The sequence below is a fragment of the Impatiens glandulifera genome, chromosome 1 (genome assembly GCF_907164915.1).
Source record: "Impatiens glandulifera chromosome 1, dImpGla2.1, whole genome shotgun sequence".
NCBI classification, from domain to species: domain Eukaryota; kingdom Viridiplantae; phylum Streptophyta; class Magnoliopsida; order Ericales; family Balsaminaceae; genus Impatiens; species Impatiens glandulifera.
The window spans coordinates 85,248,864-85,264,818 of NC_061862.1; the positions used below are offsets into that span (position 1 = coordinate 85,248,864).

General features: G+C 32.2%; 1 protein-coding gene across 1 annotated transcript; it reads left to right on the forward strand.

Annotated features, from left to right (window-relative positions):
* The first annotated feature begins 12,373 nt into the window (after window positions 1-12,373).
* Window positions 12,374-15,284, forward strand: LOC124934916 (protein FAR1-RELATED SEQUENCE 6-like). The gene is made up of 2 exons (XM_047475409.1): window positions 12,374-14,440; window positions 15,156-15,284. The coding sequence occupies exons 1-2, from the start codon at window positions 12,374-12,376 to the stop codon at window positions 15,282-15,284; spliced, it is 2,196 nt and encodes a 731-aa protein (XP_047331365.1).
* Window positions 15,285-15,955: the final 671 nt, after the last annotated feature.

Consider the following 15,955-nt stretch of genomic DNA (forward strand, 5'->3'; position numbering starts at 1 on the left):
AAACTTAAATAAAGTAAAGCATAACTAAGAGACATGAAAAGTCTCATTTACTAAAGATAAAATCAAGAGGTTTGGACAATCCAAGAGACTCTTACATAACAAAAAAAAATTCTTTAATTGTTATTATTATTATTACTTTAATTTCTAACACCTAGTTCTAACATGAAAATCAAAAGAGGGATAAGAATAGATGCTTAAAAGACTAAATATTACTTGTCATACTAACTTTAAAATTAAAAAAAGAAAAGAAAAAGTTATTACATATTTTAGTTGCTCGTTTCATAATAATACTTTTTTCTTAATAAAAAGTAAATTTAGATTTTCATCATGTGAAAACCCATATAATGTGTACTTATTTGATTTTTTTTAAAAAAAAAATAATATTTGTATGACTTATACATTGATAATCAAACATTTTTAAATACTAAGCAAAAATATATAATACCTCATAATTATCATAAAAACAATAAATTAAATTCTAATAAAAAATAAGTAAAAGAACTAAAATTTATTATAATTATAATAGATTAAACATTATCACAAATAACTCTGGAAATTTGTAAGATGTAATATTATTTAAATAATTATATAATTAATTTAATATTAAGTTAAAATAATATTTTTATTTTTTAATCCTTAAATTTATAGCGAATCAATCCTATTTTAAAATTTATTTAGCTAAGTGAGGAAGGAAAAGGTCATATCCAATTCAAATCATTAAAAAAAATATTTTATATTTTTTTTTATTTGATATTTATGTTTATTGTATATATTTTCACTTCTTCTCCAACTTATCTGCATAATATTAATTATAACTTATTAAACAAAAATGATTAGAAGAGAGAATTTGAGAAATTGGGGAAAGAAATGACGTGGTGCAATTTAAATGACTGAAAAATTAACAAAATTTCTCTCTATTCTCTTTTCTCACCTTTTATCATTTTCCAACAAGTGATATAGTATCATATCATTCCCTCCCCTATCACTCCTCCTATATAAAATCGTATATAAAATGAGGAGTATAACTCTTTTTCCATCAGTCATACCAAATTTTTCTACCAACTTCTTTGCGTAGTTGATCTGCGATACAAACAACCCTTTATCGAAATTTTCGATTTGCAGACCAAGGAAGGTTCCAAGTTCACCAAGCTTCTTCATCTCAAAACGAAGCGAGAGCACATCTTGTAGACGAGCAACCTCATCATAGTTACTGCCCGTCAAGATTATGTCATCCACATAAAGAAGCACCACCACCATCTGTCTTTGACTCTTTTTTATAAATAGACTTGAGTCGGATTCTGAAGCCTTATACCCACAAAATTGAAGATATTCTGCAATCTTTCCATACCAAGCACGCGGGGCTTGCTTTAATCCATATAGTGCCTTCTTAAGTCTACAGACCAATTGGGAACCATCAGTCTTCTCGAATCCAGGTGGTTGTTCCATATATATTGGACGATCAAGTTCTCCGTAGAGAAATGCATTCTTGACATCCAATTGCCACAACTTCCATCGAGAACTTGCTGCTAAGGCCAACATAGTGCGAATTGACGTCATCTTCGCAACTGGGTTGAATGTCTCCTCGTAATCTTCTCCATACTTCTGTGAGAATCCTCGAGCGACCAATCTAGCTTTGTATCGATCTATGCTTCCATCAGCCTTTCGCTTAATTCGATACACCCACTTACATGTGACTGCTTGAGTATCAGGAGGCTTCGGAACAACGTCCCATGTCTCAATCTTCTTGAGAACATGCATTTCCTCCTCCATTGCTGTCACCCATTCCTTGACATTTTTTGCTTCATTATAAGAAGTGGGTTCCTCGTCGTCTATTGCGATTGCCAAGAAACAAGAAAATGTTGTTACAAAATTATCATCCCTAAATTGACATGGCCTTACAATGTTCCTTTTTGGTCGAGATTCCGCATTCTGTTGTTGACTTCATTCTTCCTGACGTGGACTTCCTAGTAACCTTTCACCTTTGGCTCCTTCATCGACTGAAGTATCTTGAGCTAAGTGAGGGCTCCCCCTGTCACTATTATTACTACTACAGGAGCTTCCCGTAGACGTGGGAATGGGAAAATCAGTCTGACTAGTTTCTTCAACATCCTTCATATAGTACGAAGAAATTTAATCGAAAACAACATCTCTCGACACAGTGCATTTGTGGGTTGATGGATCCATACACCGCCACCCTTTCCTTCTCTGGTCATAGCCGACAAACACACATTTGACTGCCTTCGCATCCAATTTGCTCCTTCTCGAGTCTGGAATATGGACATAACAAGTAGATCCAAAAACTCAGAAATGTTTAACATTTGACTTAAAACCAAAAAGCATCTCGAATGGAGATTTGAACTCATTCGGGCTAAGTGGAACTCGATTGATGACATGAGCAGCACAACTCATGCCTTCTTCCCATAACTGCCTTGGTATATTCTTCATATGCAACCAAGACTTACAAGTATCTATAAGGTGTCGAATCTTCCTTTCGGCTATCCCATTCTGTTGCAGGGTCTTATGGCATGAGAGTTCTCTTTTTATTCCATTTTAACTACTAAACAATTCAAACTCTTTTGAGCAAAATTCCCCACCATTGTTTGTCCGCAATACTCGAATTTTCCTTTCTTGTTCTCCTTCTACCGTCTCCTTGAACTCGAGAAATTTATAGAACACTTCGGACTTCTCTTTCACAAAGTACACCCAAGTGAACCTGGAGAAATCATCCACAAACAACAACATATATTTACTTCCCGAGTATGAGGCAGTTCGAGTTGGTCACATCAAGTCACTATGAACTCGATCCAAAGGACCTTTACTTCTCGATACAGAGTTGTCATATGGAAGTCGATGAGCCTTCCCATATTGACATCCTTCACACACACTGCCCTCCTCAATTCTCAGATCTTCAGGTAGACCTTCGACAAGTTTCTTTCGAGACATAACACTGAGCTTAGTCATATTGACATGCCCAAGTCTTGCATGCCATAGAAAAGAGGTGCTTTTGTCGTTCACCTTTTCTATGTATGAATTTGAAGCTGAAAGGACAAAGAGATCATTTACCCGAGTTCTAATATGAACCACATCCGCCTTAATTTCTTTCACGTTCCTTAAGAACTTCACATCATTTGGACCGAACAACACCAGATTTCCAGCATCTACAGCATTTGAAACCGAGAAGAGATTCTTCTGAATTCCTGGAACGTGGTAGACATTCTTCAGAGTAATAAATTCTCCTGTATCGCTTTCAATGACAACTGATCCTTCCTTTTTAACTTCGTGAACCGAGTTATCTGCCGTGATAATGCTACCGCCCCCATTATGAACTCGACTCGACGAGAACACAGAATCATCTCTAGTAACATGATGTTCGCACCCTGAATCGACGATCCACCTTTGATCAATCTCTTGTTTACCATGAGAAGCCTCTGTTTTCTTTTCCTTCGAAGTCGTCACATCGACATGAAAAGCCTTGTCCCAGTCCTCCTCAACACGCTGGTTAGACTTTTCTCCAAGATTTGAACCAGCAAAATGTTCATTCAAATTTACTCGATAGTCTCTCTTGAAATGTCCAATCTTGCCGTACCTGAAACACTTAAAGGGCTTTTTAGGAATATTTGAAGAATCTTGACATGTTTCTTCCTTCTTCGACTTTCCCTTTTTCCAGCTCGATTTCTTCACGAACAACGCGTTGTTCGACTCCTCCTTTATACTCGTTCTAGAAATTTGTGCGGCCAACGACTCTTGAGATGACAAGAGATTTTCAAACTCCTCGAGTGAAGGTTGTTGAGCCCAACCTTGAATCGATGTGATGAATGGGGTATATTCAGGTCGAAGTCCTCGAACAATATGCCTCTTTGTTCGAGCCTATGAGATTTTCTCATCTGGGTTAAATAAAGAAATTTATGAGCATATGTTCTTTACCTTAAGAAAGAACTCCGAGATAGATCCGATTTGCTTTGCGGCTTCCCACTCGTTTTCAAGCATCTGGAGATGAACCTCGTTCTTCTTATTGAAAAGACGATCAAGCGTTTCCCAGATCTCACGAGCAGATCCACAACCGATGATGTGCTCAAACAGATTGTGGGAGATTGACCTCTTCAACACAAATTCTGCCTTTGCGTTGAGTCTCTTCCGCTTCTTCGATGCTTCCGCATTTTCAGCAACATCCATAGGAGCTACATCATCATCGTCTACGACGATGTCCCACAAACCTTCCCCAATCAGGTACGATTCCATACAGGTTTTCCATATCCGGTAGTTTGACTAGCTTAAAAACTCCAAACCGAGTCCAGCTACACGACCACCACTTTCCATATCGAATAACAACGATATTTTCTTCAACAATATTACCAAAACTCTAATACCATGTAACGAAGTCACAATTAGGACTTCGATGATCGAACCGTAAAGAAATATATATGAAAGTGAATAGAAAATTTAGAGAATAAAAAATAAAACTGGAATGAGATTTTGTCTATTGAACTTGATTAGAAAAAAAAACACGATTACAAAACTTAAATAAAGTAAAGCATAACTAAGATACATGAAAAGTTTCATTTACTAAAGATAAGATCAAGAGTCTTGGACAATCCAAGAGACTCTTACATAACAAAAAGATTCATTAATTGTTATTATTATTACTTTAATTTCTAACACCTAGTTCTAACATGAAAATCAAAAGAGGGATAAGAGTAGATGCTTAAAAGACTAAATATTAGTTGTCATACTAACTTTTAAAATTAAAAAAAGAAAAGAAAAAGTTATTACATATTTTAGTTGCTCGTTTCATAATAATACTTTTTTCTTATTAAAAAGTAAATTTAGATTTTAATTATGTGAAAACCCATATAATGTGTACTTATTTGATTTTTACAAAAAAAAATAATAATAACTATATAACTTATACATTGATAATCCAACATTTTTAAATACTAAGCAAAAATATATAATACCTCATAATTATCACAAAAAAATAAATTAAATTCTAATAAAAAAAAATAAAAGAACTAAAATTTATTATAATTATAATAGATTAAACATTATAGCAAATAACTCTGGAAATCTATAAGATGTAATATTATTTAAATAATTATATAATTAATTTAATATTAAGTTAAAATAATATTTTTATTTTTTAATTCTTAAATTTATAGCGAATAAATCCTATTTTAAAATTTATTTAGCTAAGTGATGAAGGAAAAGGTCATATCCCAAATTCAAATCATTAAAAAAAATATTTTATATATTTCTTTTTATTTGAGATTTATGTTTATTGTATATATTTTCACTTCTTCTCCAACTTATCTGCATAATATTAATTACAACTTATTAAACAGAAATGATTAGAAAAGGGAATTTGAGAGAGATTGGGGAAGGAAATGACGTAGTGCAATTTAAATGACTGAAAAATTATCAAAATTTCTCTTTATTCTCTTTTGTCGCCTTTTATTATTTTCTAACAAGTGATATAGTATCGTATCATTCTCTCCCCTATCACTCCTCCTATATAAAATCGTATATAAAATGAGAAGGAGATTGATGAATAAGTTACTCTTTCATTCTTCTTTTCAATTTCTTATATTATAACATATTAAAAATATATTTTTATAAAAAAAATATTTTTTTATAAAATATATAAATAAATAAATTTGTGATATTATATATTTAATTGTGTTTATTAGTATTCAGAGCGGAGACACAAATATCATCACCCATCAACTATTGGTCGAATCAGAGGAAAACCACACCAAACAAGATAATTTGAATAAAAAATTGTGTGACAAGTTATGCAACCCCTGTAAAATCTTTAGACCCGAAAAAGCTCGAGGTTCGAGAATTTCAACTTCGGTTTGTGTATTAAGAATTTTCTTTTAAAATAAAATATTATTTTTAAATAATCCTTAGTCGCTTTTAAAATTAATTAAAAGTAATTAATTTGGGGTTCAATTTTAAATAATTCGGGGATTTCCGATAACCAGATTACAATTTTATTTTTTAGAAATTTGTTGCTTAAATTAATTAAACATAATTAATTTAAAATAATATTATTAATTTAAACAGAGACGCCAATTAATTTTTGAAAATCAATAAAAATTGTCATACATGTACAAAGGTATTGGCAATAGTTTTTTTTAGTTTGTAGTTTGGTGATACCCGGGAAAGGGCTATTGCGCTCCATCCTCCGTATCCGTTTTGAAAACGGTCTCTAATTATAAATTTGACTTTTGAAAATCGGTTTTTTAATGTTTGATTTTTACCGATTATTCTTTCGGTCCTAAACCTAAGGTTTGTGCATTATTTAAAATATTGTAACAACAATATTTAATTGTTGGTACTTGTTGCTAATGACGTTGAACTAGGGAGGAAATACCTGAAGAACATCAGTTCTTAAAGACATAAAGGTTTAAACATAAATTCCAAACAAGCTTTTATTGAAATATTTTTTGTGGAAATATTCTAAAATTATTTTGAAAGCATTTTCTAATTTTTTTGGAATATTTAGAAAATGGATTAAGGTTCCAAAAGTACAAAAATAATTTTGGATTTTGAAAATGAGAACAAAACAAACCTTAAAACGGTGTCCTAGGCCTCGGGTTTGATTTCTCGGTCGGGTTCGAAAAACCCTCGATCCAGGTCTAGAAGTCTCTCGGTCGGGGTGTCATAGTCCCTCGGTTGAGGTGCCGAGGGCCCTCGATTCTTGGCTGAAATTCTCAATCGGGGTGTAAAAACCATCGGTACTAGGTTAATTATGGGCTAAATTCATCAGTCCTAGGTTTAGGAATTCTCAGTTGGGGTCGAGATTCCTCGGTCATAAATTTCACATAATGGTCTAGGTGGAAGTCAGTCCTAGGTTTGGGATTTCACGGTCCTAGGTCTCGGTCAAATGTAAAAATCCTCGGTCCTAGGCTAAGATTTTATGGTTGGACCTCTCAGTCCTCGGTCCTCGATCAGATCTATCGGTCCACAAGAGCACCAAAATTACAAGTTTTGCAATTTTGATGGAGTCTTGGATTCTTTGATCCAAGGGCCTGGGTAGCTTCACAAAGCTCCCAGGAACATTTAGAACATTACTCAAAGTATCAATCGACATGGGTGATGATCAATTTATTTAAAACAGTTTATAGCCAAAAATCGAGTTTTTGGTTTTAAAGTCGTTTTGAGGTGAAAGGAACTAGTCAATAGCTTCCTTATACATCATATACTTGATTGATACCAAAACAAGAACACTGCATGTTCGTTTGGACCAAATCAAGAACTAAAAAATTTAAATTAATTTGAAAATATTGATTTTGATCAAACATGATCGGGATGGATCAAATACAATCCAAATAGTTAATAAACATCATTATAATTATGTTGGAAAGCTTTCTAGGCTATGATACTCAAGGATTAGCCCAAGAATAACAAATTTATTTTTTGATTTTTCAAATTCAAAATTGGGTTATTCTTTTTAAGAACGATTGATCGATTTTGGCTTTCACATAAAACTCATAAATGATCATAAGATCGATTCAAACCATCAAGTTCAAGAAGCAGACAACATACAAACTTATGAAAACTGAAATATAAAATATTTAATTTCAAACTAAAAGTATGAATTAAAGGGTGATTTGAAACTTACCAAGGATTGTGGAATACTCCTTACACCTTATGGAAGCTTTTGGGATGCATGGATCAAAATTTTAGAGCTTTAAATAGAAATTTCGAAAAATCCGAAGATTTGAGCTTTGATTGTGGATTTCGAAATTATTTGAGCCTATGGAAATGTTGAGGGAGACTATTTATAGCCTCCCTGAGTTGGTAGAGGCTTCAAGTGGATCGAATCAGCTAAAAGCCATTAATGGCATTTTTGTTGTTCTTCATCCACTTGCTAGAATAAGGATGAATCATCCCTATTGAAGTACGAGAAATGATCACCATAGTAGGGTGATTATTTCAGCTTTCGAAATAACCGTTTTGGTTGACTATGAGGACAGTTCAATTTTTGAAAAATCAAAGATGGATATTTTCTTATCCTTCCGGCGATCGCGGTGGAGAAGATGATTAGGGCTTCAAAACGGCACCGTTTTGAGGCTGAAGCGCATTCTATCAAGTTTGTTGGCGTTCGGGCGCTCCACTAGCATTCTAGCTAACGATCGTTATCTGATTATGTGCTTCTCGGTTGAGTGCTCATTCTGTCGTGGGTTACACGGACGTGTCTAGAGCGTTGGATGAAAATATAGCGCTCATCCGATGAATGTAATTCCGGTTGTAGCGATAAATCTATATTTCGGCTACACCCGATTATAGATTTATTTTTATTTTAAAACCTTAAGGTTTTGTTTGAAATTGATTTTTCTTTCACCTATTTGACTTTAATTTTAAATTTTTTAAATACCCAAAATATTAAAATAAATGTGACAAGTATTTTGCCAATTTATTTTATTTTTTTTTTTTATATTTTAGAGTTAAATAAATAGTTTTGGGGGATGAAATGGGTACCTCATTTCATATTAAATTATTTATTTTAATTTCTTGATTTTTCTCAAATTATTTTAAAATAAAATGAGTTTAACATTTATCACAAATAATTTTTTTATTTTAGTGATTTTCCAAAGTTACTTATTATAATTGTCATTTTGATAGTCTCGTATTCCTTTCATTATTTTTTTTATTAATTTAGGAGTAGTGGTTTAATTTGTAAGTTTTTTTATTATGTACATAAATAGATACTTATAATCTAAGGTTCCTTAGATCATTATTTCATTGAAATATCTATAAAATTGACTTCTAGACAAGAATGTAGACATTTTTGGACGAACCTATCTTGTATTCATTATCTTTACCTTTTATTTATATCTTTTATCGTATTTTTATATTAATAATGTTATTTATATTTGTGCGTGATCTTTTCTCAACAAGTATTATTGGAGCATATTTTCATAATATTTTAACATATTCTATTTGTAACGAGGAAACCATAATTGTCATTGAAGATGTTGCAAATTTATATTTTTGTTACAAATTATTCGTTATTTGAGAAAACGACATTGGATGCAAAATAAACCGTAGTTGGTAAGATTTGAATTTTATGTTTCGGTTGTTAAGAAGTTGTTAAAAAGATGACAGTAGTTTTTAAAAAATTCTTGAGAAAAAGAAAGAAGAAGAGATGTGTATTTTGTTATTTTTCTGGGAAAAAGAGTTAGTTAGTGACGAAAAACAGTCGGATATGTAACGATACCTAATAAAGAAGATGAGATTTATTCTCCTAATTTATTTTAATTTAGGACTCTCAATGTATTAAAATAAAAACAAAAGAATATATATATATATATATATATATATATATATATATATTCTAATATTATAATTGTAAGCGTCCGAAGTTGTAAAGTTATGTTTAAGTATGCAGTGGATAAATTTTTTTATTCAAGATTAATTAAAAATAACTATTTATTTTAATCAATTTTGAGGTTAAGTTATTTAAAGAAGTTAAAGACATTTTCTTTTTAAGTCTTATTTATTTTCTCTAGATGAGCTTAAGGTCGGATTGATTTCAAATTTCAGTAAGAATGTTAATAGTCTATTTGATTTCAATTTTTACCAGTAAAGTCTTGTTTGATTTTAAATAATTATTTACAGTTTTATTTGATTTTGGTTTTGGATTTGTTTGATATGTGTTGAGACTTGTTTGACTTGAATTTCTTGAATGTAGAAATTATTGATTTATCTCCTAAGAGTTGTGATATACGTCAAGGTGAAGATTTGTTGCGTACGTGACTAATATATACACAAAATTAAAAATTAGAGAAAGTGAAATAGAAGGTGGCATGCTTAATCAATGTTGTTGATTGCAAAAAACAATTGATGCAACATATAAAATGTTATCTAATTAAAGTAGATGACTTTAAGGTTTATTTGTAAGAGTTTTTTTGGTAAGAGTGTATAAGTGTCAGATTTGGATTTGGAACTACATCAAGCCTTGCAAGTATATTTTGTTTGACAATCTTTTGTATAGTGTAGTGCAAAAGTTGTCAAGTGGGTGTTGATGCCTTAAAGATTTTACTAAGAATGATGATTTCTAAGGTATAAGTTGCGAGTGCATTGATCGTATACTTGGTTAGTTAAATTTTTAATGCGAGATTTGGCTATAATAATATGAAGAACAAGCAATACATTTTCAATTCTTGAGAAAATTAGTTGGAGATTTTTTACAATTGATTGTTGTCTTGTTATACATAAAGGAAGTTATTTAAGACTCTTGTTGACATACTCTTGAAGATAATAAAAAGTAATAAAAAAAATTACTATGTTGGAGTTTTGACTTAGAGAAATTTTCGACTAGAATGAGTTTGGAGAGATTTTTTTGAAAAACGGTTGTTGAAAAAATAAATTCGAAGAGATAACTAAAATGAAGACGGTGGTGAGATTATTTAATTTATATTTGACAATGAATATGGTCAGATTGCAATTAGTTGACGAGTGAGGAATGATTGACACATTGCTAGTTAACACGAAATATGGATGCAAGACTAAGAAGAGAAAGACTAGTGAAATACACTTATAAGTTGAGGTGGAGACATTATGGGAACAACTCCCAGCCAAAATAAGAAAAAATAATTGTTATAATTATCCTAATTAGATCATAATTTAAATTGTGAGAAATTAAAATCTGAATACAGAAGGGTGCCTTAATTGTAATCATGAATCCTCTCTTTCTTTAGAATGCAATGGTCTTTAATCTTCTCTTTCCTTAAACTTTATTAGATGGAATGATTCTTCCATTTTGATGAGTACGTCAGTTATTTTCTCTCTTGATGGGGACGCAAAGGAGAAATGATCGTACTTCAAATGATGACCATTATCGTTACAAAATAACCAACATTATGTTAGTTATTATTGATTGGTCATTTCTAATTTAGCCCCTTCATAAACTTAGAAATGTCACATAGGTATCCTCACTTTATATTGAAAAACTTAATTTCACATTGATCACATAAATAAATACAATTAATAGATAAATCATAACATGAATATGAGGAATATAAATTTCATGCACGGTGATCTTTTCATGCCAATTTTCAACTGGTCATATTTGGCTTTAGTGAGATCATATTTTAAACATAATTATACAAAGTGTAATGAACTGAATAATACTTAATTTCTGATCAGAATAAAATTTTCATAAATATCTATAAAATAACTAAACTAAAAGATAACCAAATTACACTCCCACTAATGTTAGAGATCATCGATCTCTATGACACTCATACGAGCAATATTCTCATGAAAGACATTAGGCGATAAACAAATTGTCAAGGGGTTCATAACCACAAATTTTGTACATAAATATTTTATAGAAATCTATAAACTTTGTATCATTTTTTTCACAACAAGAAATTTAATGTCAATATCACCTAATTTGATGCCTAATAACATGTCAAAAATTTCGCTGCAATTAATGGATGGAGAAATGATACAGACAGCTACTGGGAGAGCGATTCTCCCAGCGACTGTCTACGTGGCCTGCCACGTAGGCCAGATAAAAAAAAAAAAAAAAAAAAAAAAAATCTAAAAACCCAAAAGCCCAGAAGCCCGCCCTTTCATCTTTCATTTGCCATTTTCATCCTCTCAAACATTTTAGGGTTTCTCTCTCTCTCAAGTTCATCTGCAATTCTAGCGATTTTCGTCCGTTCTCCGTCGAATACGATTTTCGACCTCTCTCCATTCTCATCTTCGGTTGTCCGCTCTCTAGCGCCTTCATTGTTTGCAATTTTCGTCCGATTTTTGACCTCCGTCCGTTCTCCATCGACTACGATTTCTGACCTCCCTCCATTCGGTTGTCCGCTCCCTATCTCCCGCTTCCAGTTTGTAACCCCTGAATGTAGAGAGGTTTGTCCAAGTATCATTATTAATTGTTCAAGAAAATATTGTAATGTCGTTATTTTCTCTATTTTTAATAAGAGAAATGAACTGTATTTAGTTTTGTTCATAAACTATATATAACTGAAATGTCATGTTTTTTTAACTACAATGTCATGTTCTTTCAACTATAATGTTATGTTTTTAACACTACAATGTCATGTCATGTTTTGCACTAAAATAAAATGTCTATTAAACTGCAGTTCATTTAAAAAAAATTGAATGTCATGTTTATTATTTCAAAACACGACATTCAAGCTTAATACAACATTAAAATTGACAATTTTCATTTTTAATATTTTTCATTGAAAAATGATACAGACAGTTACATTACATTACACTTTCAACTGTAATGTCATGTTCTTTCAAATGCAATGTCATGTTCTTTCAATCGCAATGTTATGTTTTTAACACTGCAATGTCATGTCATGTTTTTAATACTGAAATTTCTCTCTTATTCTTCAGCTTCATGGGTGAACCATCATCATCCCCTCCCAATGTTCAAATCCCTATTGTTGGCATGACTTTTAATTCTGAAAATGAACTTCGTGAGTATTATAATGCTTACGCACAATCAAAGGGTTTTGGCATTTGTAAGTTAGGAGCAAGAAATGGGCAAGATGGAAAGCAAAAGTGGTTCTCCATTGCTTGTGCTAAAAATGGTGTATTTACTTCAAAAGGGAAAAATATTTTACAACTTAGACCTTCCATCAAGACGAATTGTAAGGCTAAGATTAACGTTGCTGTTAGGAATGAGTGTGAATTTGAGATTACTAGTGTCTACCTTGAGCACAACCATATATTGAGCCCGGGAAAGTCTAGACATATTAGATCTCACAAAGTTCTAGATTCAATTGCGAAGAGAAGATTGGAAGTAAACGACGTAGCTGGAATACCTTTGTCAAAAACATTTCAATCTATTGTGGTTGAAGCTGGAGGATATGAGAATTTGAACTTTGATGAGAGAAGTTGTAGAAAATTTATTTCGAAAGCTAGAAGGTTGAGGTTAGGAAATGGTGATGCCGAAGCTCTTTGTCAATATTTCAACCGAATGCAAAGTAGATGTTTAAATTTTTATTATCTTTATGATCTAGACGAGGAATCCCGAATAAAGAATGTATTTTGGGCTGATGGTAGATGTAGGGCTGCTTATGAGTATTTTTCGGATGTCATAACTTTTGACACAACATATTTGACAAACCGCTATGACATGCCTTTTGCTCCCTTTGTCGGGGTTAATCATCATGGACAATCTATTTTGCTCGGATGTGGCTTACTATCTAGTGAGGATTCTGAGTCATTTATTTGGCTTTTCAAAGCCTGGTTGTCATGTATGCACGGACGTGCTCCAAAGGCAATAATCACTGACCAATGTCGATCAATGGCCATTGCTATTGAAAAAGTATTTCCAAACACCAATCATCGTTTTTGTCTTTGGCATATCATGAAGAAACTCCCTACAAAGTTGGCTGCTCACGCTCAGTATAAAAGTATAAAAAAAGCATTGAAGAACATTGTCTATAACTCAATCACAATTGAGCAGTGTGAAAGGAATTGGATGAAAATGATAGAGGAGTTTGAATTGGAGGATAATGATTGGTTGAACTCTTTGCACGTACAACGATCTAAATGGATTCCTGTATATGTTAAATGTCACTTCTGGGCAGGCATGTCAACATCGCAAAGAAGTGAAAGTATGAATGCATTTTTTGATGACTTTGTTCATTCGAAAACATCCTTAAAACAGTTTGTTGAACAATATGATAGGGCACTGAAGAAAAATATAGAGAAGGAAAAGAAACTGGATTTTCAGTCTTTTAATTCCACCATTCCAATTGTTAGTGGTTATTCTTTGGAAAGACAATTTCAAAGTGTATATACTAACGACATTTTTAAGTTGTTTCAGAATGAAGTGACAGGATTGATGTTTTGTGACACATCCATAATTGAAGACGATGGGAGAACTACTATATTTGGAGTAGTGGAGTCAATTTTGGGTACTAATGGAGAACATTTGAGGGATGTTTCATTCAAGGTACACTACACCCCTGTGGAGAGTTTTGTAAACTGTCAATGTCTAATGTTTGAGTATAGAGGGATTTTGTGTAGGCATATTTTGGCAGTTTTGAGAAGAATGAAAGTGAATCAGATGCCGGTGAATTATATGTTGGATCGTTGGCGCAAAGATTTGAAACGAGGTTATCAAAGCATCACTAACATTTATGATTCAGATGTGTGTGATAGTCAAAGAAATCGTTATAACTATCTAGCTCCAATGATTCAAGAGGTTCAACAACTTGCATCAATGTCTGAAGATAATACTTCTGTTTTGGCTGAAGTGTTGAAAGAAATGAAAGAAAAATTTATGTTAGATTCAACATCATCAACAATTACCACACCGCCAACAACTACTACGCAAACAGAAAAATTGATTCATTCTCCCGTGAGAGTAAGAGCTCGGGGTAGACCAACAACAAAACGAAAACAATCTGTCATTGAAAAGATTACGAAATCGGCTACAAGGGCTCGAAAAAAGGTTAGTTTCTGCATTTTCTGCATTTTTATTGCATTTTCTGCATTTTCATTATTCATTTAACATGACATTTCAGTTGAAACAACGTGACATTGCATTAGAATAGTTTCTGCATTTTCTGGATTTTTATTGTTCTTAGGATTTTCTGCATTTTCATTGTTCATTTAACATGACATTTCAGTTGAAACAACGTGACATTGCATTAGAATAGTTTCTGCATTTTCTGGATTTTTATTGTTCTTAGGATTTTCTGCATTTTCTGCATTTTTATTGCATTTTCTGCATTTTCATTATTCATTTAACATGACATTTCAGTTGAAACAACGTGACATTGCATTAGAATAGTTTCTGCATTTTCTGGATTTTTATTGTTCTTAGGATTTTCTGCATTTTCATTATTCATTTAACATGACATTTCAGTTGAAACAACGTGACATTGCATTAGAATAGTTTCTGCATTTTCTGGATTTTTATTGTTCTTAGGATTTTCTGCATTTTTATTGCATTTTCTGCATTTTCATTATTCATTTAACATGACATTTCAGTTGAAACAACGTGACATTGCATTAGAATAGTTTCTGCATTTTCTGGATTTTTATTGTTCTTAGGATTTTCTGCATTTTCTGCATTTCTATTGCATTTTCTGCATTTTTATTGCATTTTCTGGATTTTTTTCATTTTTATTGTTCATTTCATTGTTTCTGCATTTTCAATGTAGGATCATGTCTCTACTCAAGAACAATTGAATGATCAAGTATCGACTCAAGAACAATGGAATGATCCAGTCTCGACTCAACTTTCGTTCACATCACTTTTGTCATGTCAACTTTCCCATGTTGCCGATTAAGCACTGTTCAACGTAAATAGTAATTGTATAAATATTTTGATTAAGCACTGTTCGAATTTGTAACATGACATTGTAGTTGAAACAATATGACATTTCAGAATTATGAACAAGAAAATCCTGTATTATAAATATGATAACCCAATATCAAGTTAAAATCATACAAGCAAGTATCAAGTTTACAATTTAAAATCAATAGACAGGTTGATATTATTATTCTTCGAGTGCAAGATTCTGTTCACGTAATGACTCCTCAACCAAATAAGTTTTTCCTTTGAATTGGCATGTGTGATGCCACATTTCCAATTATGGACCTCGCCCATGTAATTCTCCATATGAAGCATCAGATACACTCCACAATCATCATAGTTGTTGTTATCTTGCCACGGCATAGTGACCAACTTCATCTTGTAGGTGGAGAGTGCATCAGCAATGGGAGACTTCATCACAGACTTCAAAAAACCCATTAGCTTTTTCAGTATTGTCGGAAGCTTCTCATACTTGTCCTCAAATTTAATACCATCAGGGACTGTCCTATTGTCGATGATTTCAATTTCCTGTTTGATTTTGTTGTATACCGCCACATAGAAATGTGAACTTATACATAACGGAACAAAAATCTGCAGTTCATTACATTGTAATTAATATAACATGGCATTTAAGTTCACGTAACA